Here is a 26318-nt window from a genome sequence, read left to right as displayed (position 1 = left end):
ACATGCGTGTCAAATGTGAGCTGTAAAATCCACCGCAATATCCAAAGGGTGCCAGTGACTGAGCTTTCAGCATAAGTGTGTGCCAGACCTCCGTTCCCCAAAACGTGGCAGCAGCTACTAATTACAGGGCACCCTCTCTACTTCTCTTAGTCTTTGATCCTGAGGGTCCCAAGCAATTTAAAATCCAGGGAACTGAACTCACCCCTTCAGTACTCAGAAGCTGCTCTGGTGCCCTGTGCTTGTTCTGCTGAATGCAGATGCCTGCCCCATGTGGGGATTGCTCCAGCTCCATACTCATGGCCACCAGCAGTGCTAGGCAGATACTGTTTTGTCCACGGCTGTGCTTCAGTCCACACATGGGAGGCCATGGATGTGTGGGAGTCTGGCTGGGAGTGTCTGGCTCCAAGGCAGACGTCCTGGAGGATGAGTTGAGCTCCCCATGGGGAGTGTGCAGTAGATTTAACTGCCTCATAGGCAGTGTGTGATATCCAAAGGTTATGAGGGTATCTACTAAAGCTCCTGCTAATTTGATCTGCTGTAAATCCTTAAAGGTATTATCAGCAGGAGGAATCCAACAAAAAGCTCATTACTCTTTCTCACCAATCAACTGATCTTTTACCCTAATTTCACTATCTAACCTTATGAATTGACAGAAAACAGAGTACCAGCAGAAAAATGAGACCTTTTTCTCATGACAGTATAGCACAGCTCCCTCCAGAAGAGGAGCTATGCCAGTATAAGCTTGGTTTATATAAGACTCAACTTTTGCAGCAGGGTTACTGAGGATCCACCCTTCAGAAAATCAGAGCAGATGTATAAAGTCCATGTGGAAATAGGAGCCTTCCTTTCTGATCGATCTGCAGTGATACCTCAGGCATGGATTAGACCCCAGGAAGGGCATTTCTCATGCTGTAAAGTCTGGGGGTGGGTGAATATTTTTACAATCAAAGTGAGGTTGGGGCAAAAAAAAAAATGAATAAAAAGAAAAAGCTGGCATGTATCCAGGAAGCTCTGTTTTTCATTTCACCTGAACTGTTTAGAATTTTTACAACTGAAAATTGCTTCTTTCCATCTGTGAAGCATTTGCTTCTTGGAAAAGATGCACAAAGCCAAGACATGAAACACGTTTGAAATAAATAAATAAACTAAGGCATTCTTTGGAGAATCCGTGCTGTTTCCCTACTGCTCCCCTTTTTCTTATGAAGACCTCTCCACAGATGGAGGGCAGCCGTGGTGTCCTCAGCAGTAATGAATGAGGGAAAATAATTTCAGTAAGTAAATTACAGTAGCTCATATGCTTGCAGTCTAAATAGATTCTGTTTCTAAAGCATGGGCCACAAACTAGTTTAATGACAGGAGGGCATCTTTCATATTATGTGCATTCAAAAATATTACAATGTCCAAAGGTTACCTAATAGAATTGTCTGTGGGTAGTACTGCCTGATATAAATACTTTGTGCAGGAATGGCATGGAGGTTGTCAAGTGAGGCTACAGCACATGCTTCAGAGACAAGTCAGGGCTGTGCTCCTGTTGACATTATGGTAGCTGAAGATTGTTTTGTATAGCTCAGTAGAGAAAGAGATAAAACAAGCTATTTCTCTGGCCTCTCTGAGTTTATAAGTGCACAATCTCCCAGAGTTTAAAAGTGCACAATAACAAAATTAAAATGGCAGTGCTGGCTATCGCCAGGTTCATAACTCCTCCTGCTCCTCTATGACTACATCCCTCTCTAAAAGGCATCTCAAAGAAAATTACCTGGAATTTCAGACCAGAAACTATGGCAGGTAATTGAGGAGTTTTCCTCTGCCCTTTACTCTGAAATGATTGCAGTACAGCAAAGAGAAGTATCTCCAAGTAAGGACAAGACCAAGGGTGGATACTTGCTCAGAAAGAACTGAAGACTTTCCACTGACTTCAGCCAAAGGATGATGCTGGCTGCAAGTTTTACCCTATGTTTTTCTCCCTGGAAGTGAGTTACCATCCGTATGCTCCTGGTAGTGACAAAGTTCAATCAGTGACAGCTATCAGATTCTGCCTGCCCAGAAGGAGAGATCTGTGTTTTCTAAGGGTTTCCCTGGATTCAGAATCAAAAAGCAAGTGTTGCATTAGCAGGCAATAGAGAAAGTTATTGGGCTGTCATCTCTCAAAGTGATTAATTATTCCATGTGACTAAAGTGATTGATTAATTAATTATTTAATGGAAACTCTCTTAATTGTTGCTTAGCAGCTCTGAAACAGTGGAAGGAGTTATTCTGGAAAATTGCATGCCATTCTACTGTCAGGTGTGTTGATTTGCAGCTAGATGGTGGCACCAGCCTCTATGGTTGACCAAAGTTGAGACCACATTTCCTTTATGATTTGTGTTTCTGGAGCTAGGGATTGCATTTGAAGAATGCAGGAGAAGACCCAGATCTGGTAAGGGCCTGAGGAATCCTTTTGTTATTCAGATTGAAAGATTGGCTAGTTATGTTGAGCACAGAGATGATTTGCTCCCTCCTCTGTAACTACCCTGGAGAACAGAAAGCATGGATGAAATCTCCTTTGGAAGCTCATACATTGCTGTTAAAATAGACTCAAGAGTAAATCTATTCTTCTTAAGTCTTTTCTTTAGCTTACAGTAATTTTGGATATACAAAATATCAAGCTTTGAGGAAGAAAAAAAAAAAGAAGAAGAAGAAGAGAAAACCCATAAAGGCCATGTGTTTGATCCCAGGCTCAGCAAGGCGTTGTTCTGTAGATGAATTTGCAAACCTCGGTTCTATCATTCTGCTAAAGTGAGAGCTATCAGGGTCTCCTTAATGTGTTACACAAAAGGGCTGCAGCACACAAAGCCTGGAACACATCAGTTTACAGATCCCAAGAGGGTCCTGTGGAGTCTATTACTTTGATGAAGTGGTATTTAAAATTACATTACGCAGCAGCTGTTTAACCCTCCAGATGTTGCCCCTGTGGAGTGTTTAATAGGACGTGAAGTGCTGGTAGGCTAGGCCATAACCTCATGTCATCTATTCATCAGGTCACATCAGGTCTTACCATCTTCTACTAAATCAGTACAGGATGACCTGACACAGCAATTTTCCTCAGCTGCTCTCCTTTTTCTCTTTATTTTTCCAATAGAGTAGAAAAACCAGAAGAAAACAAAATAAATCCAAAGGAACGGGAGAAAAGAAGGAGATCTGAAAGCAAACAAACTCTCAGAAACTTTTGCTCATCTCGTTTCCTCCTTGTTCGCGCTGACAGCCCCGATCCAGCAGCTTGCTGCTGCCATCTGCTGCTGCTCCTGCGGCTCACGCTGCCCGCATTTTTGGGCAAAGTAGCAAAGAGCAACTAAAATAAATCAGCATAATGAATAAATAAAATACAATTCTAAAGGGAAATAGGTAAAGAGCCTAGAAATGAAAAATATCACTTAACCTTTATTTTTTTGCAGCATTTTTGAATCCTTGTGTAACATGCTAATAGTAATTCCTACTTCCTACATGCCTGAAGATGAGGCATGATCAACTCAACTTTTAGGAACATTTAGTTTGGAATTTCCTGTAGCTTATAGGTCGAGGACCTGATGCTTCACAGTATTTTTCATGATCTATATATTTGGTGCTACAGGTATTTGTTTTGCAGAGCTGGCTTCCAAAATCAGTTAAAACCAAGGAACAACCTTGTTTTGATTAGCACAGGGCAACTTGTTAGATCGCTTTTGCAGAGATGAAACTTTCTGTCTGAAGGCTGGATACCCTCTGGGGCATGATCAGCTTTTCAGAACATGAACAAAATCCCTGTGTTCACCAGAAGGAATTCAGTTGGCATATGACTTGCTCCATCTCCCCTCATTAGGCTGTCTGGTGTCTAGCTGGGCTGTAGTTCTGCCATCATCTGGGTTAAAACACAGTCCTGACAGGATTTCTGTTTTGGAGGTAGATATGGAAATGAGGAGTGAACCTTTTTTGGGGGGAGGTCCTTGCAGAACAAACAAATTTGAACTTTTTATAGCGTAAGAACATTGACATCCAGGATGTTGAAAATCAAAACCATTTTACTGTTATTACAGAGACCTCTATTTTTTCCTTCCATATTTTTATTTTTGTGTGGAAACCTATTTACACTTCTCAGCCAAGTCTTTACCAAAGATTTCAACAGGGCCCAGCTTTCAAGCCTTGCTGGCTATTGTTAGCACAAATGTGATGGCTCTTACTATGATTACATCTATGGAGAACTGGTACTTAGAGAAAATAACAGTTTACTGGCATCTCTTCTAGGGAAGCTTTTGAGATTCAAGTGTCAAGAATTTAGACATGTATTGAACTCACTGCGCCAGCACAAATAATCTCTTGACACATGACTGCAGCCACAGAAATCAGTGCCAGCATGGCTCTCTCAAATTTGAAAGAATTGACCACTTCCTCTCACTGTTACAAAACCCTGTGTAGGAATGTAAAACAGATACTACAGCACATGACAGCTAAGAAATGGATACCTGTCACACCAAACTCTTGATAAATGTGTTTTTCATCATCTTATTTCACCTTCTGCTATTCTAATAGCATCCTATGGAGTGTTATCTTTGGCAAGTGGTATCTTGGAAGTACTGTAGAATCCATAAAGTTGGAGCTTGAGAACTTAACAAGAGTTGTGCTATAATTTCTATCTCTCAGGAATGGTCTTTCTTACCTTTTCACATCCATCCTCTCTGTCACTTACCTCTTCCAAAATGCAAGGCTTTGAGAGTCCTTTGGTGGCAAGAACAGGAATCTTTGCATCCTCTAAGGATGAAGTAGCTAGACTCAAAAGAAGCATTTCCTCTGTGTGTGCTTTAGTGCAAAGATGTAAACAAAGCCAGAGAGCAGACTCATGCTTACAAAACAGCAGAGCTCATGCTCCAGGTGTGGTTAGTGCCAGTGGGACAGAATGGGCTCCCATCCTGGGAACTGCCCAATCTTGATAGGCACCCATCACTCCAGTTCTGAGACAGAAATTGTGCTGCTAAAGATTCAGTAGACCTAAAGCCAAGTTTAAAAATCCTACTAATACACCCACAAGTAATTTTAGTTTCTTCCCTCTCCTCACTTCCCTCCTGTTCTTGTCGAGCCCAAATATCAACAGTTGAAGTAGGCATTTGGTGAAATGCAAAATGTAAAGTGAATTGGCAGCAGCATAAATCTGAAATGCAGATATGTGAAGTTACATCTAGAGAGAGAAAATGCCTTTAATACATTTGAACTGCAACTGGAACATGAATGCATGTGGAAGAAACAGCACTTTCAACTCATCTTGCCAGACTTCCAGACCTGGAGCCAGCGGGGCCAGCAGTAGGGCAGCAAGTGTCAGCCTGGGGCTGGAGGTTGTGTTCAAGCCTCTGGGAGCAACTGGGAGATGGAAATGACCATTTTTTGTGCTGGTGTAGATGTAACTCATGTGCACTTGATCAGTATTTTGCAGTGGAGCCAGAGAGAGCAATCATAGAGAGCAGGCAGTTGTAAGGGTACGTGGCAACTGTGGCCAAACAGTGTTCTCCTTTCCAGGCAAAGCACACACCAAGCCAAAGTAACTACAAACAGGTGATCTGGCCTTTGAAAATCAATAGTATACCATCCCCATGTCTTCCAGTGTACAAAGAGCACTTACAAAAAAGAGCTTTTACTGGATCATATTCCACAGTTCAGTTTACTTTCTAGTATCAAGGTCTTGTTTAATGGTGCATATATATCAATAACAGTTAAAGAGAATTCATTACCAAATTTTAGTCTCATCTGACGTAAAAATTCCCGTTCTAATTCTACCTGTATTTTGGGTATAATTGTCAAAATATCATTTTCTGAACAAAGAAACTTCAAAAGAATTAAACTGCTATTGTGACTGTGCTGTATACTATAGAATAAAATATATTGTTACTGTAGAGGAAAATTACTGGTTACATGCTTCTCACATAATAACTTTATTAAACATTTGGACAGATATGCATCCATTTATTATATAATTAATCTGTGGGTTTTTAGTTTGCAGATGCTGGTTGAAAGTTCACAAGAGCAGGTTTTCTGTGAACTTTCTGTATTTTTAAGTTCAGTCGCTGCAATAAATCCTGAGCCTATTGCCTGCTTAGCAGCACTTTGCACTGTACCCCAATGGCTAAAGCTTGGAGCTCTGCATCTGAATATTTCAAAACCTCTGACCAGCTTGATTGGAGTTTGTTTTTCTTCTGAAATAATGCAAGTTGTTCTGGAAAGAACATATAATCACAATTACCTGGTAGTCAAATCCTTAGTCACTAACATACCAAGCTCCACTACCACCAAGAGGGGTTTAATTGGAGCAAAGCTTATTGCAGCATTTTGTAGCTGTTAGAAAAAAAGTGTTCTTTGTGCGTGCTGTAGTTCAGAGCTGTAAGGTCTTTGTGAATGGTTACTCTCAAAGCGCTACAGAAGTTCCCCGGTTCAAGGTGGCTCCTGGCTCCTCGGAAAAAGGAATGTGGGGTTCCAGCCTGGGAGGAGAGAAATAAGTGAAAAAGGAGCATCCCTGGGCTAGGCAGGACAGGTCTGCTTAGTGGACTTCTGCAGCCTGGACAGTCAGTGGAAGGAAGAAAGGTGAGTGCTGACCCCAGTAAACACAGTGCGCATCCATGAATCCAAGTCATCAATCACAGTAAAAGCTCCTCCAGCCCTGTTTGTCAGAGCAAAAGGATTTTCAGATCATAAAACCAGGAGTCACTCTGTGGTCATCTAACCACATAATTTAGGACATAGAACATCCCTGAATTTGTTCCAGTTTAAACTTGAGTAAATCTTTTAGATTAAAAAACCCAAGAACATCTATTCTCGATTTAAAAATTGCTAATGGTAGAAAAGCCACAAGAACCTCTTGCAATCCACACCAGTAGCTAAGTACTTCCCTGGTGAAATGCGTAGCCTTTTCATCCTGTGCATTTGTCCAGCTCCAGCCACCAGATCTTTTTATATCTTTTCTTGCTAGATTGGAAGAGCATTGGTCCTGAAGTAAATACTTACCATCTACAACCAAAATCCTTAAACTTTTTCTTGTCATGCTTAAATGATGGCACATCTACCACTTCTATCCAAAGACATTTTCCAGCTCTGGTCTCAGAGCAATCTTTAAGAGTGCCTGAAGCAAACGCTGTATTTCAGAGCTCAACACACATACAGAGGAAATCAGGCCTCCATGCCAAAAATGCATATTCCCAGGGGTTGCATTAGTTTCTGACCAGTTTTGTTGCTGGAGTTGACACACAGCTAATGCCCTGGGCATGAACCAGCATATCCTGTTTAATCCCATTGACCCCTGCTGAGGCGTTCTCCCCACAGCACTTGCAGCCCCTACAACTTGTTTCTCTGCACCTAACTTCACCTTTGCCCCCCTGGTAAATGTCTATTGCTCAGTCATACAACATCAAATGACCCAACACTTCAAAATTTTGCTTCTAAAGTTCCTTCAGTCCTCATTTTAGATGTGGGAATCTGGTAATCTTTGTAATCATTGTAATGTTTTAAGTGTTGATTTTATGATTCGATTGCTAATAGTAAAAGTTGTACCATAATTTTTCAGGACACTGTCAGAAGCAAGGCTGCTCACTGCTGAACTGTTCAACTGCAGAAGTATTAGCCAATGTCTTTGGCACTCTGCATACCTTCATTTCATTATTCACTTCATGTCTAAGATATAAAGTTACTGTGCTAAATTTTCAGCTCAGAGAGGTCTCTCTCAAATGATGTAAGGAAGGGCAACAAGTGCAAGTAATTTTCTGTGCTCCTGTCATGCTTTTCAGGTAAGAGCAGCATGTTATTAATTAATCAGCTCCATGAACTAATTAAAATAATATATTCTGCATGTACCAATTAATGTAATGTATGTAGGTGAAATGAAAGCCACAGCAAATATACATAAAAGTTTCACAAGAATTTAGTGACAAGCCATGAAGAGGAGGAGGAGGACCCTGGGAGAAAAAGGGAAACAACTCTCTTGTGCTTTGCTTTATTCAGAAAGGCAAATTAACTTTCTTTCTGAAAATGGTTGATACCCAACCTTGGGTCTGCATGTCAGCTCCACTTTTTTTCCCCTCTTTTAAATGCTGAGCATCTTTTGATATGTTTGGTAAGTCTCTATTAATCCATTCCCATCAGAATGCTAAAAAGACACATATAATGTAGGAAAAAATTGCATAGCTCTCCTTCCACATGGGCTTTGACAGAAATAACCAGCTGCAAATAAGCAGGGATACAGATTTTCCATGATTCATGCTGCAGAACCCACCATAGGCTGTGGGACTGTTGTACAGAATTTGATCTTTCACAGGGAAAAAAATGCTACCAGGCAGCCTGATGGTGAGGGAAGCCTTCCCAAACAGGAACTGAACATGAATCAAGACGGGATGACTCAGATTGTTTTTGTGATTCTGCAGAGAGACAATCTGAGATAATAGCTGGGTTGTGTGAGCTATTGCTATAATTTATTAAAATAAAAATTCAAAATAAAATGACTTACTATTGTGATTTTAAAATTTTTTTCTATATATCAAAAGCACTGTAATATTTAGATTTCTAGCCTCTCTTTATGAAGAAACACATATAAATAAATATATATAGCAGTCCTCTGTATGCTTCATAACAAATACAAAGCATAAATTATCATCTTAACAAACATAGCAACACCCCCTTTATATGCTCAGTGAAGTGCACTTTGGTGAGAAGATGGGAATGTGTAGCAGCAAGATTGAGTTACGATGGGAGGTAGCCAGCCTTAGGACATCAAGGAATTTATAATTCTGTTATTACATGCTAAAGCTTGAAGGTAATGACAGTGCTTTCTAGGTGGTGGGGGGAAAAAAAGAATGACTGAAAAAATAAGCCTGGGCCTTTATATATAAATTAGGTTTGTGTTGTTTTGGATTCAAAGAAAGACAAATAGTCTGTGTTTCACAGCAACAAGGGCACTGTAGGCAACATAAAGTATCAGTACAAGTAAAGGACATCTCTGCTGTTTGTGTGTTGTACATGCAGGTTAAGTAAATGGTTTTAATTTAACCAACCAGGTCCCATGACTCAAGGTGAGAAAAATTCTTCTTTAGTGCTGTTCTCCATCCTTTGCCAGAAAGCTGTTCCCAATTGAAACTATATTTATCTCTTATTTACCAGTTTAGTCAGCTGAGGACAAATTGTTCTGAAAATGTTTGTTTAAATCGGCAAGCCAGGCATCAAGAAGAAAAAAGAGAGGAGTGGAAAGAAAACCAATATGGAAACACATCTGAAACTGTAGAGAAAACCTTTCTGTTGACTTTATCAGGATATAGCCAAGATCTGCAGTCAACAGAGAATGATGGTTACTAAAATAAGGGAAAGAGACTAGAGATTGTAAAGAAAGAAAAGGCAGAGAATGGAATATAGAGGGAAATCCCTGGATTCCTATTTAAAAAAAGGTGGGGGGGGGAGGGGGGGACGGGACAGAAGTGCAGCTGCAAACAAGCAATGGAAGGGAATGAAAACTGAGAAAGTAAATTAAAATATGTATGACCGTTGATTTTAATTGATAAAGATGTCAGACATTGGCTTTGTTTGCAAATCTTCCTGAATAGGTCGTAGAGGCACAGGCTGGTTTCAGTATGAATAGGATATTGAAACAGTTGGAAAATTTGGAGAGATTATTCATGTCTGAAGTAAAGGAAAGATTTATCTTCAATTTCAAATTGTTTGCAAATGATTGGGGAATTTTTGTTATGAAAATATATTTGGGGGGGTCCTCCCTCTTAGAGAATGTTTTAATTTGCAATTTTTACCCTGACAAAACAATTTTTGTAGAGCACAGTGAGTGTAGTGAGCATTTATCAGTAATGACCATGAAAGGACAAACTCCACATAGTGAGCCTTATAGGATTCAGGAAGGACAGAATCTAAGTTTAACCAAAAAGAAAGCCATCTTGTTAAGAAATGACTAGCGAATCCTCCAAAAATCAGTCTTTGCAGGGGGAGGAAATGTGGAAGGCATATTGTCTTCTTAATCCAGAACAGACTGACGCGTCTTTTGAAGAACAAACTGAAATTCTTTCTAAACTATGAAATCTTGAAGGGAGACCAGGCATGAATTTACCAGCCAGTAAAAAGATCCTCTAGCCGCTTTCCTCTTGTCCCAGCCAGACCTCCACATGCTGCTCCCTCGTCTGTTTTTTAAATAGTAACATCCAAATATGTAGCTAGTAGAGAGATTGGTGGATGACCAACAGATGGATAGTCAGTAGATAGAGGCAACTCAGTTTGTTTCTCCCACAGTTTTCTGGTTTGTAGTAGCTTTATTTTCCTTATCACATCTCCCCATCTGTCCTTTTTGAGTTGGCTTCCAGCACAATGAATGGTTTCCATTTTTAATATATCATACATACATAGTCATAACTTTCCCCGTGGACATGGGCAAAGAGCTTGCAGTCTTGACAATCACATTATAAGTGATGGAAGCATGTGCTGTTGATGCCCTAGCTAGTAGAAGAATACTGGCCTCTGATATTTTCAGAGTTTACTACATAAGATGGCCTTGTTAGCTCAGTCTTACAATGACAGAGATGGATCAGGACAGAGGTGAGTGGCCACAATAAATATCTGTCATATGATCAAATTCTTCATGGCCACCGCTTTCCTGCAGCATGTTCAGGTACCAGTGTTCTCATGTGTTGCAGCATCCTCCTCACTTTTGTGTGTTTGCCCATGTTGTGGTGTGTCTCTTCCAAGCCCCTGCTACTGCTACCAATGCCCTCCTCAGGCTAAGGCCCCTCCAAGTACACAGGCACCAGTCTGACTCTCCAGGAGAGCAGTGTACTGGTCTTTCCCCTTCCATGCACATGCAAAAGTATTCTTATCACAAAACCAAAAACTAATTTTGTCAGAAATTCTCCAGGTGCTTCAGGAATGCTATACAGAAAGCCCAACTGACAAAAGCAGCCACTGGTGATGGACAAACTCACAAAGCTGTTCCTTTTCCTAGAGTGGAACTGAATTTTCTAGCACACTACACCATTACCTCCCAATCAGCAAAATACCCATATAGGATTGTACAAAATGTCATATAAAGCCTTACAACCAAGGGGAAAGAACACTTGGTAGCAATGTCCCAAATAGTTATGCTTCAAAAGCATCAGCCTGTAGTTCAAAACTCTAGAAGGTCTTGAGCGGATCTTCCCTCCTTCATCAGCAGATGAGCCAGGTTTTGAGCCAGCAGTGTTTCCAAACAAATTAGTAGTAGTAGAAATAATAGTAGTAATACTGCCTGCCCCTTTCCATCACTGGAAGGATTTGGAAAGCAATCTTCCAGCAGAGCTGTGCCAGTTGCACATGGAGCAGACAGATGCAGAGAACATCTGTTTCAAAGGATGTGCCAGCAATGCAGGCACTGTGACATCAAATGCCAGCATACAAAAAGGCATCAAGAAACTTGTTGTAGGATCCTGTGGGGAATGAACCTTGTCCATCCTGTGACCAGAGACAGGACTGTTCAGTCTGTGTCACAGAAGCAACATGCATCCTTCATCCTGGTGTTCCTCACTGCTCCTCCACACACACTGCACCACAGCCATGGACATTCACCTCTACAAATACCAGGTTGCCAGTGACTAACAAGCTTTTAAAATCTTGATGATGACTGGTTTTACATTCCCAAAGAGGAATTCTGTGTCCCACCATGTATTTTTAATTATCATATCTGTTTTTATAAAGCTGGGAGGATAGATTAACAAAAATCACCTGGGGTGATAAGTGCTTTGATTAAGGGCTCCCCAAACTCAGCTTAGAACTACCTATTGGTACCCAAACAGGTGCCTATACAAGCCAGGTTGGAGCAAAACAGAAGCACACATGTTTCTCTGAGCTGAGATGTACCCTCCCCTCTCTCAGTTGAACACAGCACTGTCTCAGTCACCACCAGCTCAGCAAGGATGCAGCTCCAGATGCTGTGGTGGTGTGGACAACAGCAGGGCATTCTCACATATCTTAGTCTCAAATGCATCACGCAAGCTGGAGCCCAGAGGCCAGCTCAGCTCAGAGCTATGGTGCACTATTGAGAGCCTTCCTCACTCCCCAGGGAAACCAGTTCTGCTCCAAGCTGTGGGAAAACCACAACCAGACCCCATGTTTTACGTTTTTACTGCCTGCCCAGCCGCATCATCAGACTAGCTCATTTTTAGCAAATTATCTAGACACCAGTGAATTCTCCAGATATTAAAAGACTATCCTTCAGCCTTCTACACCACCTCTGAACGTGACCCCCCACCTAGACTGCAGCCCTTCAAGTTATTCTCCATTTGTTTGTTGGTGTGCTCCCTTAGATCTGCAGATCGCTTTGATTATTTGAACATCTGGAAGTTGTCACATGCCTTTTCTGACCGTGACCATCTGAAATATTACCCAGCAGGACTTGAGGGGAGACACAGTAAGGAAACAAAAACATCCTACTCATAAGAACATGTGGCAGGAATTATCAAATGACACCATCCCAAAGGGTAGTGCTATATATCCAAGCAAAGACAAACTTCCTCTTCATGCCCTAAAGCCAGGGCAATTTTTCCCATAATATCAACTCCAGACATAAAACAATATTACATACAAATAACTAAAGTATTTTTCATTAAGCATTATATTATTAAGGTTAGTTGTCTATTGCTAATGGAGAAAAAGTATTTCTTTCATCCTCTGGCTTTCAAAACTGGAGAGTAGATCCTCCTCATACATGATTCTCAACAGGAAAACCCTCCCAAAATGGTTCAGTGCCTGAGGTCGTTAGGGTGCCTATTCCTAGTTTGCCTGTTGTCCTTACAGGCAAAGTGCAGGTATTTTGGTAAAGCTGGAACGAGATATATAAAAAATGAGATTAAATTGTTGAAAAACAGTCAGAATTTCTCAGCAATCCCATCAGAGGCAGCAGGGGGCTCTGGAGAAGAGGAGAAAAACCAAAATCAATGCAACTATGCAGGTGGAAGCCCAGAAAAATCAAACACAACTTTTAGATTTGGTTTCTCATTCTTAACAAGTACAGAAATGAACAAATGAAGAACAAATTAAGTGTGGAGAGCAATACAGAATATACTGCTGCAGTCTCATAGCTGTTAGCCAGTTATATTTTGGTCTTTGACAAGAGGTTCTCCCTAAAATAAGAAGTAGACAGCAGTAGGTTTCCTTCTGAACAGCTTGTTCACTTACATAGAATAGGTCCAAAATCTCATTGCCCTGGAGGAAAACAGGAACAACTACGTGCTCCCATGCATTACTTCTAAACTCCCCTTCCCTGTGGGCAGCCAGCTGGAAGGGGGGGGAGGGGGCAGTCTTTGCTTGGGACATGACACTAGTAGAAGTGGAACTGCTTATTCCATCAGTTCTCAGCCTCTGCACGTCTCCAGCGCCGAATCAGACCTTGGTGAACTGGCTTTGCTCCGTGGCTGTCACTATGTCTTCTTCCTTTTGCGGTACTTTATATTTGGTTGCACAGCAGTCTGATATTTTTCTTCTTAAACCAAGTCCCACTGGCTACTGAAATAAATTTCGGACAAATCAAATGTACCTTGGTAAAACCCCAACATCCTAGAAAGAACTCGTGTAGTACAGCGACACAGGTTCCCAGAAATCCTCTTAAAAGCACACGGTCTCCTCTGATGTAACCTTTCTGTTGGGATGCGACAGAAGGAAGGTGGTTCGTTTGTCCCCGCCCGCGGGAGGGGACAGGGAGCGCTGGTGTGAGCGCGGCCACAGAGGCGCGGGTGCTGCTGTCCCCCGTGCCGGAGCAGCATCCCTGTGCCGGAGCAGCATCCCTGTGCCGGAGCAGCATCCCTGTGCCGGAGCAGCATTCCCCGTGCCGCGGTTCCCGAGCGCACCCGCCAGGTGTCACTGCTGTCCCGCCACCGGCCCGGCCCCGCCCGGCACAGCGAGCGCCGCCCGAGCCGCGCTCACCCGGCAAAGGCTCCGAGCGCTGCTGCTGCCAGGGAAGCTCGGGATTGCAGCCCGGCCGCTTCCAGCATCACCGCAGCGGCGGGCTCAGAGGAGAGGCGGAATGTCGGGTTGGTTTGTTTGTTTGTTTGTTTGTTTCCGATGAATATCGATCACTTGTCAGCGCATACATCGGCGAGACTCCGTGTGAAAGAAGAACCGAAAATGTCAGATAGAAAAAAGAAGTATATGATCACCTCGGGACTATGAGAGGAAAAAAGGAAGAAAAAAAAAAAATGCCGGGCTTTTGATAATACCTAACTGGTTTGCTCTACTGCGGTTAAAAAAATTGCTTTGACTTCCTTCCTTTGTTTCTGATTTTCTGCCCTATTTAGTTTTCTCAAATAGTGGGTTATAATGAATACCAAAATAGTCCCATCCAGTAAATTTGTCTAATGAATATTTTTTGTAGCAAGCATTACACAATTCATAGTACACATCTTCCTTAGCAGGACACTGCAGCAGGAGGGCAACAGATCGGTGCTGATACACTGACAATGCTGGTCCTACCATGTCAGTACCTATAAAACAGAAAGTAGGACGACACAGAGGATGGAGTTGCTAAGAAAACAAAAACATTTCTGTATTACATGAAGGACTGATGCTGACTGCTGCAGACAGATTTTCTCTGGTAGAGCTGCTGCTGCATGCACAAGATGACAAGGCCTCAATAATGAGGAGTAGTGACCCCCATGCTGGTGCAGAAGAACTCAGGAGCTGAAAAGGATGAAGCTTCTCCAGGCAGCATCAGATGTCTTGATGTCTTCACCACATCAGGCATGTAAAAGCTTTTTCTTCTCTCCTCTTTCTTGCTTTTTGTTTTTCTTCTTTTTTTTTTTTTTCTGTGCTTATTTCCCCCCCCCGCCCCCCACATTGCTATTAAGGTAACATATTCAAAATCTTTATTTAGATGTAAAATGAAAGCAGCTGCTTTTGTTATTTTAATCACTCCCTCCTCTCTCTCACATTCCTTGAAGTCTTCTGGCCTGTAAACCTTTGCTTTTTTCTGTATTGTTAAAAGACACAAAATAATCAAAGCCACTCCACCTAGTCCATGCTTTTTGTGGAAAGAGGTTGTCTTCAAAAGCTTTCTAGAGACAAAGGTGCATTGCCAGCACATGCTGTGGACTGGTGTGAGAGAAGAAGCAGGAGAAATCCAAACCATTTTTCAAAAAACAACCCCAAAGCCACACTACTACCAACCCTACTGCACAAAAGAGATTCCACCACTGACATCCAGCTAACAAGTGTGATTTTAGGAACAAAGAGTAACTGTATTTTAAAGCCAATCTTACAGGTTTCACATCTGTGATTTCAGTGGAAGTATACTTTGGGGCAGGAAAAAAACAGCACTTCTTGCAGATGTTAATCCAAAAGTACAGTTTTAATACAGCAATGAGGTTTGAGAGAGTATTTTCTTGTTGTTCCACTCAGCTCTGACCAGGAGCAGAATAGATATCTAAAATTCGTATCTTCTGTGTTTGTTTTTCCAGTTGGTTGGGGGTGGGAACGTGTTGTTTTGTTTTTTTCCAATACCACAAGTATACAGAAAAGGTAGCTGATATGGGTCTGTATGATGGGAACTGCACTGGGAACAAGCCCTTTGGAACAAAGAGAAAGTCTGATATTTCAATTTTCTCATTACAGGACAAAAAATAAAGATGGAGGTGAAAATTCCTCTCTGCACATAAATGCACTGGAGGGAGAGCAGCTTCAGCTACTTCCTTATGCCTGGGGTCTCCCATACTGTCAGAAAAGGATTAGGAAAACAGCTGAGAAGGAAATCAAGGGAAGAAAGAGAGGCAAAACCTTGCTAGTCAGGCAAGACTGCTGAACTACTTTGGAAGGGATGGAGGAAGAAGAAATGGAGTCACCCAAAATTACTCGGGAATTGAAAACAACAGCTCCCTAAGAACAACTTTCTGGAAACCAATTCCTTCATTAGGGAAGCATATCTGTCCAATTGTCTGAACTGTATCAGCAGTTTACTCTATCCATTGATGAAATTCCACATTTGTGCCTCCTTTTATCTGTGATTTAGGCACAGCATGAGTTTCTATAGGCCTGTTCACTGGTGTCACTGGAATTACCACCCAGACCAGTATAGACCAGGACTTAGAAATATTTCCTAGTCTTGGGCTTTTATCTTCATTCCTGCCCCCCACAGGCACTTTCTTTGACAACAGACGGAGACATTCCACGTCACTCTGTGGACACCCTCACCTCACTCTTACTGTGGAAGAAGCTCAAGCTCCTTACTTATTCCCAGCTGCGATGCTGGGAGTGAACAGCCTGAGTACCCACCCCTTCCTCCATCAGTCCCGGGCACCAGAGGAGACAAAAGCTACACTTTTTGTCCGTCTCCACTCACCTAAGCAAAGGAATAACTGACCCCCCTGGTATCTCCTGAGCTTCCAGACACACTTCCCCAGCAGCGAGGAAGGATGTCCCTGCTGTGTACAGGCACCCTCCTCCCCAGAACATTGCCTCACACCCCTTCTCCTTCACCCTGGGGGAGCAGAGGCAGTAGGAGGAGTGGAGAGCTCCTGAGAACAGGGAGGGGAAGGGAAGAGGCAGACTCCTGGGAGAAGGATGGTCCCCTGAGATCAGGACAGAGTCAGTGGCACATTGTGCAACAATAAAGTCCCTGCCCTATCGTTGATCTGCCTTTCTTTTAATGATTTCTGTTTTCTTTTGTTGTTTGTTTGTTGTTTTTTTTCTAATTTGTTTTCGATCCAATAAGGAGAAAACAGACAACGTAAGTATAAAAGAGCCTTAGTGGGCACCAAAAGACCACGCAGGAGAGATCAATAGAGAAAGAAACAAAGGGAAAAAAAACCATAAAATATTAAGAATCCTAAAAAAAAGATCTTACTGATGGGCAGGGGGAGAGAAGAAAGAGAATTTAAAAGAAAACTAGTCTAAAGAATAGTGCATTAAAAGAGATGAACTCAAAAAAGTTAATAGAGTTTGGGTTATACATTTGTCTCAGCAAAAAGGTAGAAAAGTAAGTCACATTAAATATGTCATTGCCACTCATCTTTTAAAAATGAAAAGTGTAAAGGAATAAAAAGGTGGATAGAACAAATAATGTGCCTAACGAAATGCCTCATTTATGTGATACCCACACTGAAGGAGCAGCTGCCAGGTTAAGAGGAACGGTGGGAAACAGTACCCCTTTTGAAAGATGACATCTGTGATGAATCTAACAAGAGATTTCAAAATATAGTCAAATGAAAAATAAAGCAAATGAAGGTGAATGCAGCAGAATATATTTTGGGAGCAAAGTACAATAAAAATTGTGCAAATGCCACTAACAAGGTAACATTTACCATTGTGTCTTAATATTGTTTGATATTTACTGTCCATGTCTACACTTGTAAATAAGGACTATCACCTAGCATTTGAGCAGGTTCTCAGAGTTTATTATCTGGACAATTTTTCTTTGCAATTTACACATACAGATCCCTTACAGCAAATAGTGATGATGGTACTCATTCTCATTCAAGTGTTTGTGTTAAGAAACCAGGCCAGCAAATTCTTCACTCTCACATAATGATACCTGCAGATAAAAGGACTGCAAGTAATGCACAGGTGGAATAAAAAAATAATAAAAATAAGAAAAAGATCTTGAGAAAAGAGAAAGATGGTCTGAAAAAAGATGATGCTATTCAATAGACAACTCAAGGCACCTCACTGACCCAAGAAGAGTCAGCTACACAAAAAGGGGAGCAACCATCCACACTAGACTGCTCAGGATCTGGGCATCACTGTGTCACAGAGGCTGGCACAGTTAGTAGTGGCTGTCTACTACAAAAAGGACAAGTCCTGTAGTTGTGAGTATGGGCAGAAGTACAACAATAAACCTTTGCCCTCCTCCTGTAAAACCCTGGTGGGAATCCTGCAAGCACCATCCTCCAAGAAATTTGTAAGAACCCCTGGCCCAGAGGTGAGTAATAAAATTACTCAACCCTTCAGAGAACACCAGTAAGAAAACCAAAGGAGGCTGTGATGTTGCAATGTCCATTAATGTTGGAGACATATTATTGTAGTGAGTGCAGAAGCCTGGTCAAAAATAAAGGGATAAATCAAAGCAAGGAAGATTCTGTTTAGATATTAGGGAAACAAACTTTGTAGTTTCACAGATAATGATTGTCTGGGGACACTCTGTAGCCCTCAAGTTGACGTCTACACAAACAAGACACTTTGAATTGTACACATGCCACTTGAGGACTCCACAATCTGCAATGGCTTGAGAAGGGGAATCCAGCCTCAGAGAGCTCATCATCTGTTCCCCTTCACCTCTTTAATATTGGGACTTCAGCATATCTTCAATTCAGAGGAGACTAAAGCAATCTGTTCAGCACAGTCAGATCAAAAGGCAGACTGGTGTGAGTCACAACCACTTAGCAACTTGCTTAAATGAATTGTGAACAGAGAATATGTTCAAATAATTTGCTGATAATTTCCCTTGAACATGTTTGGATTAAAACCTTATTTTCTTTAAATCCCTATAGCTATTAAAAATCTTTTAGCAAAATTCCTATGTTTTATGTCCCTGTTATAATAAGTCCAGTGTTATGCACCTACTATAATAAGTGCAGTGTTAGTTCTAAGAATCTTTAGCTAGAAGAGACATATAAAATATGTCAGTTTTAAAATCGAAATTCAAAGATCTGTTATTCACTATGCATAAGAAGAAACAATTGGAGGCGCCACAAATAAATCACTGGCTTTTCCAACCCCTAGTTCCAGTTACATATCAAAACCAGCCTTTCCTCTCTTTGGTGGCCTGCTGTGGCTTTTTTTTTTTTTTTTAATAACATCCTAAATGAATTCCTATAGGTCTTGTTTTCTGTAACTGGTTGTTACCCTCCTATATTTTTATTTCTTAGGAGACTAGCTGGCATTTATGTCTCATGATTTCAAACAGTATTAGGAGTGCAAGTTGAAAAAGGCTACCCTAGACATTTTATTATTATTCAGTATATCTTTCTAGATGCAAAAAATGTTGGGTTTGGGTTTTAAGGAGCTGGGCACAGTTGATCTTGCCTGATTTTTCAGGTTTTAATTCCAGCTCAGCATGACTGTGGCCAACAGGTTGGCAATCCACCAGCGGCATTCTGCCTCTTGCTCCTAATTTTTCAGCTCTCCAGTTCTCCTCCCTTGTCGGTTCTGTTCTGGTCACCACAATTAATTCCTATTTCTTAGTCCTGTGTTCACCTTCAACTCATTAGTTTTTGGCTCATCTCCACTACTGTTTCAACTCAGCATTTTGCAATTTACCTCATTACTATTCTAAGTCCCTTTTTCTCCCTCTTTGGTTTTCTAGGATTGAACGACTGTTTTTACTTGCTTCTTACAGAAGAATGGGTGAATATTTTGCTATTGTCAGGTAGGTGCCAGGGTAACTTCTACCTCTCCCACCAGCCATTTTCCTTCACAGGCTTACCTGGGAGCACAAAACCACCTGAAGTGTGCAGAAGCACCATTGAACACTATCCTGTAGGCTTTAGAGCTGTTTTATGTACAAGGATGTTTGGGGATAGAGACTAACTGATGAACCCCAGCTCTTAGATGAAAGTTTCATGCTCCAACCAGTTATTTTAAGGAATATTACAATTCATATCCCACATGGGGGTTTTAACCTTCTCAGGCAGAGCCAGGAGGCACTGACTGATGGCTTTTCCCTAGAAGACAAGAAATATGGTCCCTTCAGAGTGATTTTCTCTCTTGGTCTTTTTTTCCTCGGCAGATTTTTGCTGACCAGATTCCTCACAACCAAAGTCATGCTGCAGCTGTTCAGTTATTGTACAAGCATGCCTTCATCTGAGATGATCTTAATTCTTGAAGTGGGCCTTTGTATAAATTTGGAAACATAAATTTAGCTTTTCTCTGTGGGGAAGCTAAAGGAAATTTACACCTGCTTGGAGTTTCCAGTCCCAGTATTGTATCACTGGCTGATGACAGTGATAAGGTAAAGTACCAGAATATTGCAGATAAACCTTTTAAAAATCATCTTGTCATAATATTGATTTTATTTGGGCCCAGTTCTCTCATATGTAACTGTGGAGTTGTATCACTTGGAACAAGCTTAAATGAAACCTTAACACAGCTCCCTGACTACTTTGAAATCTTTAGTAGTAATGCCTGGTTTTACTTTAGAGACATCATGTTAAATCCTGTGCAAATAGAGGGAAAGACAGCCATTCAATACAGACTTCGTATTTCTTGAAAGGAAATGTTCTGGATTTGTCTGGGATAGATTTCAGTTTCTTCCTGTAGCTGATGCAGTGCTGTGGTTTATTTAGCATGAGAATACTGGTGGTAAGACGTTGTTGCTTTCAGTGTTGTGGAGCAGGTCTTACCCTAAGTGAAGGACTTTCCAGTTTCCCATGCTCTGCCAGGGAGCAGGTGGACAAGAAGCTGAGAGGCAGCATCATGTGGACAGCTGACCTGAGCTGGCCAAAGGGATATTCCATACCACAGAACACCGTGCTCAGTTTAGAAACTGGGGAAGTTTGTCGAGAGGAACTGATCGCTGTCTGGGGGGATGAGCATTGGTCAGTGGGTGGAGAGCGATTGCATTCTGCATCGCTTGTCTGTCTTCAGTTTTATTCCTTCCTCTCTCACTCTCATTTTCATTAAGATTACTGTTATTAATAATATAAATTATTTCAATTATTCATTTTTTCTTATCTTAACCCATGAGTTTTACTTTTTCCTCTTTTCCTCCCAATCCCTCTGGAGGTAGTGGGGAGTGAACAAGTGGCTGCATCATACTTAGTTGCCAGCTGGAGTTAAACCATGACAGGAAAGAACTAGATTAAGTACACAATGGGTTCAGGAATACAAATGCTCCATGTCTTTTTATTGACCAGTTGGTGTTGCAAAATGATTGGAAAGAAAAAAAATATTCCTTAGGGTGAAGTTGCATGGAATGCCTACTGCTTGTATTTGAAACATTAGGTATTTGTAGGAAGTGATTCTTTGAAGCAGACAGTGGTATCTAATTAGTTAACTACTAAGGCAAAGGAGGCAATATACCAGTTGATGTAATTGGTGGCAGCAGGAGTTTGGAAATAAATATCTCTATTTGGCACTGAGAAGTGAAGCAGAGCTCAAGTTTCTGTGGATTGCCTGGCCCCAAGCTCTTGTCTCAGAGCTCACATTTCTGTGGTAAAATTAAATCTCAGTTTAAGATCAGTGATTCAGTGTGGCTACTTAGTAAAATTCATCTGACCTCCCTAGGCTGTGAATATTTTGAGTTGACCTGCATGGAGCTCTTGGTAGGACCCAGTTCTGATGGGGTATTTCCATAAAAGCTTAGTAGAATTGTGCTAACAAAAACAGAGACACTTTAAAGCAGTAATTGCCATCCTAGCTAGAAACCAGAAACACAGTGGCATGTGAAAACAATGAACAAACAGAAATCCCAAACCTCAAGAAAACCTCAGCTGAGCAGAATATGGGGAACAACCATTTATGGATTTGCAATGCATTTTGTACTGGGTTCACTCAGACTGCCTCTTTAAAGATGCTGCATTCCTGGTTATGGCCACACCAGGCTACTGACAGAGCATGGAGAAGTGAGTGCTCCCTGCAGAAGGCAGCTCAGCTCCCTTCTGCCCAGGGCTGCTGTGTGCAAGTTTTGTCCCTAATGGCACCAGTGCAGGTGTTTTTCCAAAGCTCAATTAGATGTCTCTGGTATTAAGGCATTCAAGTTGATTGTCTGCTTTTATCTATGACCATCTTACTTCATGTGTGGGTGTTTAGAATTCACAGTCCCTTTGAAACAAGATTCTCAATATCAAACCAAAGTCAGCATGACAGATGGCAGTAAAGTTGGCTGTCCTGAGTCTGTTCTGTGCATTGCTAAAAAGGCTCGTTTGTCCTGTGCACCCTACCATGCCCTGGAGGTATCAGCATTTGGTCATTTGACTTAGTTCCCATCCTTTCTTTTCTACTCTGAGATTCTGCCTAATATCCTTACATCACTACCAGCAGCTGACAGTGTTGTTTCTTAGGCCAAGCAGATTTCTGGTTCCAGCTCAGATTAGCTTCAGAAGCTCCATATCTACTGTCTCATGGGCAACACCAATACAGGTTCATAAATCTGGCAACAGGTCTCTGTGCGAGTAAGCTCAGCAGTGGACACACAACAGCAACCCCAAACAGAGCCCTGAAATTAAAATGACAGCTTCCTCCTGCGTTGCCACCAGAGGTTTACTCCACAGACCACATACTTAGCGCTCCCAAACCACTACCTTTTCAGCTTCAAATATTGTTTTGCACCACAAGTGACAGAAAGGAGCAAGAAGCACTGTCTTTCCTATTTAGCAAGTGCACCCTAGTGCTCCCAGGCAGCTCTGTTCAGGTCCATTCCTAAGGAAGCGCAGTGCGGTCCATGCGCTGCGGCAGCGACTGAATCGCGGTGCAGGCTGCACTGTGACAGAACGGGGCTAGCTTAAGGAAAGGTTTGCTTATGCGATGAGCAAGCGGGAAAGGTCTCTCTGCTGCTAGCTTGATAAAAAGGAAAGAAAAGGTAAATGATTATCAATAAAGTGTGTTTGATCAGGTGTCACTGAGAGAAAGAAAATGCCATTTCATGTCACTCTTTAGAAAGCACGAGGTGTGTGACTTTTGGGGATCGTTTTGCACTTGACTAATCTTCAGATTCAATATTAAAATCTCAAACTTCCCAAAGGAAAGAGATTCTGCATCTTTTAATGAAAGATAAAACAACAATATAAACATACACAAATTTACAGAGAAAGGATCAACTTTAATACATCTGGAGTAAAAGGTGTTCTTTTTTTAAATATGGTATAAAAATAAATGCAAGAAACATTAACAGAGAATATACAGACAACAGACAAAGACACAGGCTTTCTTTCTCAATGTGAATACATCAGTGAAATGAAACCTTCTGTGCTAATTTATTGTGCAATAAATGTGATGCCATATGTATATTTATTAATATATGCATTTTTTACATTTCTTCCAGTTTTTGATTGACGTATTTTTTTAATAAACTGTGCCTAGCAGAAGCTTTTTTTTCACTGTACTTGAGCTTGCAGAAAATAAAAAGACACAGATCCAGCTTGATATGAAGGAGGAAGTGAGCAGACAGTTTTCGAAATGGAGGCATCGAAAGGCTAGAGAGTCCCTCGGAGTCTGTAATGCCTTAGTATACACAAAAGAAAACAAGTCAGGTCCTTGCTCATGCAACATCTTGTTCTACTGTCCTCTGAGTCAGGCAATCAGTGAGCTACAAAGTATGTATAATGATTTGAGTCTGCTTCCATGCTACAAGGTGATCCTTTTAGTAGGACTGCACTAGACTGGTTAACCTCTTTGATGTGAGCGATTTCCCCTGAGGAAAAGATAAAAACAAAAAACAAAAACAGAAAACAGAGGCATGATCACTGCAAACCTGTTCATCAGCAACCACTCAGTGTTGCCACATCACTCTCAAATAACTAGGGGCACCAACTGGAGTCTGTCAAATCTCAAACCACAGGAAGTCCTTACACTTAAACACCTGCACTGCCAGCCAGCCAGATTGTTTCACAGAACAAGCCAACAAATTTAAAGGCCATTCTTGAACGAGATTGGTTTTGGCTGATGAGAAACTGATGCTGAAGTTTTTGCTGTCAGTCACACCCAGAACATGAAGGCTACCGCAAGCAAGAGTGCCTTGTACTGAAAAGATGAACGTGCAAACTGTGGTAGCTGTGTCACAGAGGACAAAAAAGCTACTTTCAAGTTAAGGTGAGAAAGTAAGACACAGATTGCATATAGGTAGGAAAGCAGCTTTTCCATGAACACAGCTATAGGTTTGGTGAGACCATTTTTACTATTTATAAGGAACATTGATCAGGTATTATTACATGTGACTGCTTTGAAGGTGCTGGATTTCCATATTGTTTATTTCCTCATCATTCCTCCTGTTGCAAGGATGTGGTTTCAACTTTGTAACAAGTTCTTTTAATAAGGTGTAATGACTGTCCCACAGGAGCTAGGTCTACAATGTGAAGAAGGTGGTGTAAGGTATGTCACTCTGGTATATTTCAGGCAGATTTGAGCTTTATCTGAGCCAGACAGAAACCACAGAACCACAGGAATTAGCTCTCCTACGGCTACATAAAAGGAGTTAGCTCTCCATGGGCCATCCTACTGTGGCTCTGATCCAACAGAAGCAGAGCTGGCACAGCAAGCTGACATCACAGGCATACCCTGACAATGTAACACAAATACATCATAAAATATTAAATAGAAAATGGCTCTAACTCACCAGTTAGATATTTAATACTTACATTTATTATATCGTTCATTTTAAGTGCCAAATTCAGAAATATCAAACTGATTTCATGAGAATACAGTAAAAAAATACTGTAACTATGGAGAGATGCTTCATTTTCTGCCATAAATGGTAAATGAACTTATTCTACTATATCAATAAATTGTTAAGTCATCTGCAGTGTTATAACTCAGTGGAATTGCACAATTTAATATCTATTGTCATCATCAATTAAATTTAAGCTCACAGGGATATATAAGTTGCTCTTGAGCCTTTGCTCAAACGCAATGTATCAGAGTGGGTCTTCATAAAAAGAAGAAAAACTATTTTATTCTTTGTGCTGTGAAATACAAGTTGAACAAATTAGGAAGAATATTTCCCCAACCATATAATTTGAAAGGGAACCCATGATTTGCAATGTTGGTTAGAATGCTCATCCAACAGGTATCCCATATCACCTGACAGTATTAATACCTACTTCTTTGAAAGATGGAAAGTCTCCTTCCTGGCACTCTGTCTTTCCTGTATCTGCCACTTTCTACCTATATTAAATCCACAGCTTCTTGATACTTTTTAAAGTATATAAATTATGTTTTCCTCTAATGCAGCAGGTAAGCTGTTATAGTAAGACATATTTTCTTTTTAAATAGTCAAAAAAGCCTAAACAGCCTTGGAATACAGTTTAAAACATCAAAAGCATTTCCAAGATTAATGTTTAGTTAGGCAATTTTGTTAGACAATTCATGACTTTTGGTTCTAGACACAATCTCAGAAAATAATAAACATATGCTCCTCTTTGTCTTTCATTAGGTTATTTGCACTTAAGTTTACAGGTGTACAGGTCTGGTTAATTTCTGTAAACATGTTACAGGCTCCCTATAGTACTGAACTGCATAACCCACTTAATTAAAATATTAAACTCAGGAGTTCTTGATTAGTTACAGTTTTCTCAGTACTACACTGAAAAGCTGCATAAATGCTTGTTGAGGTATAAAATCTGTGAAATAATTGTTTATTATTATTTTCAACAACTATTTAGGAGTTTGAAAATTTGGAATTTCTAGATGGACCACAAACAAATTCTAGCATCTCGGGAATTAATTATGTTATCACATAAACTGTGTCCTGATATAAAATCAGGCCAAAAAGTAGTTATTAGTTGATCTGATTTGTGTGATTGTTAGCTACATATTGTTTGAATTTTCTCCTAGAGACACAGTGAGGTGTCATGAAAATTTTTTTTCTGTGCTCCACATAACTTGCTCCCTGGATATTGCTAATCTTTGGATTTTTTTTTCTCCAAAACCCTACAGTGATCAGGAATTCTCTGGATGGTCCTCTCTTTCAACTCCCCTCCCTGCCTCAGAGGAACCTCCCTCTGAACAGTAACAACAAGAACGAGAACAAGAACAAGAACAACAACTGGTCTTTTTCCATGCAGTAGTAATTGTAATTTATCACAAAGTTGGAAAAATGACAGCTTAGAAGATACACCCTCCTTAAGAGATCTTCTTAAATGCTTATTCCAAATCATATTAAGTTCTCTGATTAGGAAAATAAGCTTTTAATAAACAGAATCCATTGCAGCCCCAGATACAGAATTATCACATCTTCTTATTAGATCTGCAGGGACTTGTTATTTTCCACAAAATATTATTTTCAAACTCTATTCCAGAGTATGCTTTTGCTTTAGTTCCCTGTGGCAGGGTTTAATAATTCTTGCTTCTAGATTTCCAGATTAACTTAATTTATAGACTGATGTAAGGATCATCCACTGTGGATCATAATTTAAGAACTGAGCCTAGTTATGTCTTTCAGATACAATATTAACAGTACTTCCATATGCCAGATATTGATTTGGGAACCTGTGTCTAACAGGCCAGTTTTCAGAGTTGTACCATATGAAGATGTTTCCTGTGCTAATGAGATAAAAGAAAATTAGGGGGAAATAAATTCAGAAGTAGTTGATGTTTACCTGAATATGAAAAGAAAATCCTTAATAATTTCAATATATTCTTGCCATCAACATTTAGAAGCATGTGGCCAAATTCTA

The 26318-nt window shown here is 40.8% G+C and overlaps 1 protein-coding gene across 2 annotated transcripts in view; it reads right to left on the bottom strand.

Moving 5' to 3' along the window:
- Positions 1 to 6314: 6314 nt before the first annotated feature.
- Positions 6315 to 26318, bottom strand: part of RGS7 (regulator of G protein signaling 7) — a 227264-nt gene continuing 207260 nt past the window's right edge. The window contains exon 16 of one of the 2 annotated variants that reach the window (XM_062488950.1): positions 6315 to 6476. In XM_062488950.1, the coding sequence (XP_062344934.1) occupies positions 6315 to 6476 (162 nt within the window). Of the gene's footprint in view, positions 6477 to 22989; positions 23149 to 26318 lie in introns of those variants that run through there. The other variant, XM_062488943.1, reaches the window with a different exon arrangement.

Source organism: Cinclus cinclus, chromosome 3, assembly GCF_963662255.1.
Source record: "Cinclus cinclus chromosome 3, bCinCin1.1, whole genome shotgun sequence".
NCBI classification, from domain to species: domain Eukaryota; kingdom Metazoa; phylum Chordata; class Aves; order Passeriformes; family Cinclidae; genus Cinclus; species Cinclus cinclus.
Note: the sequence above shows the minus strand (reverse complement) of the source record. Positions and strands in the feature narration are given on the sequence as shown.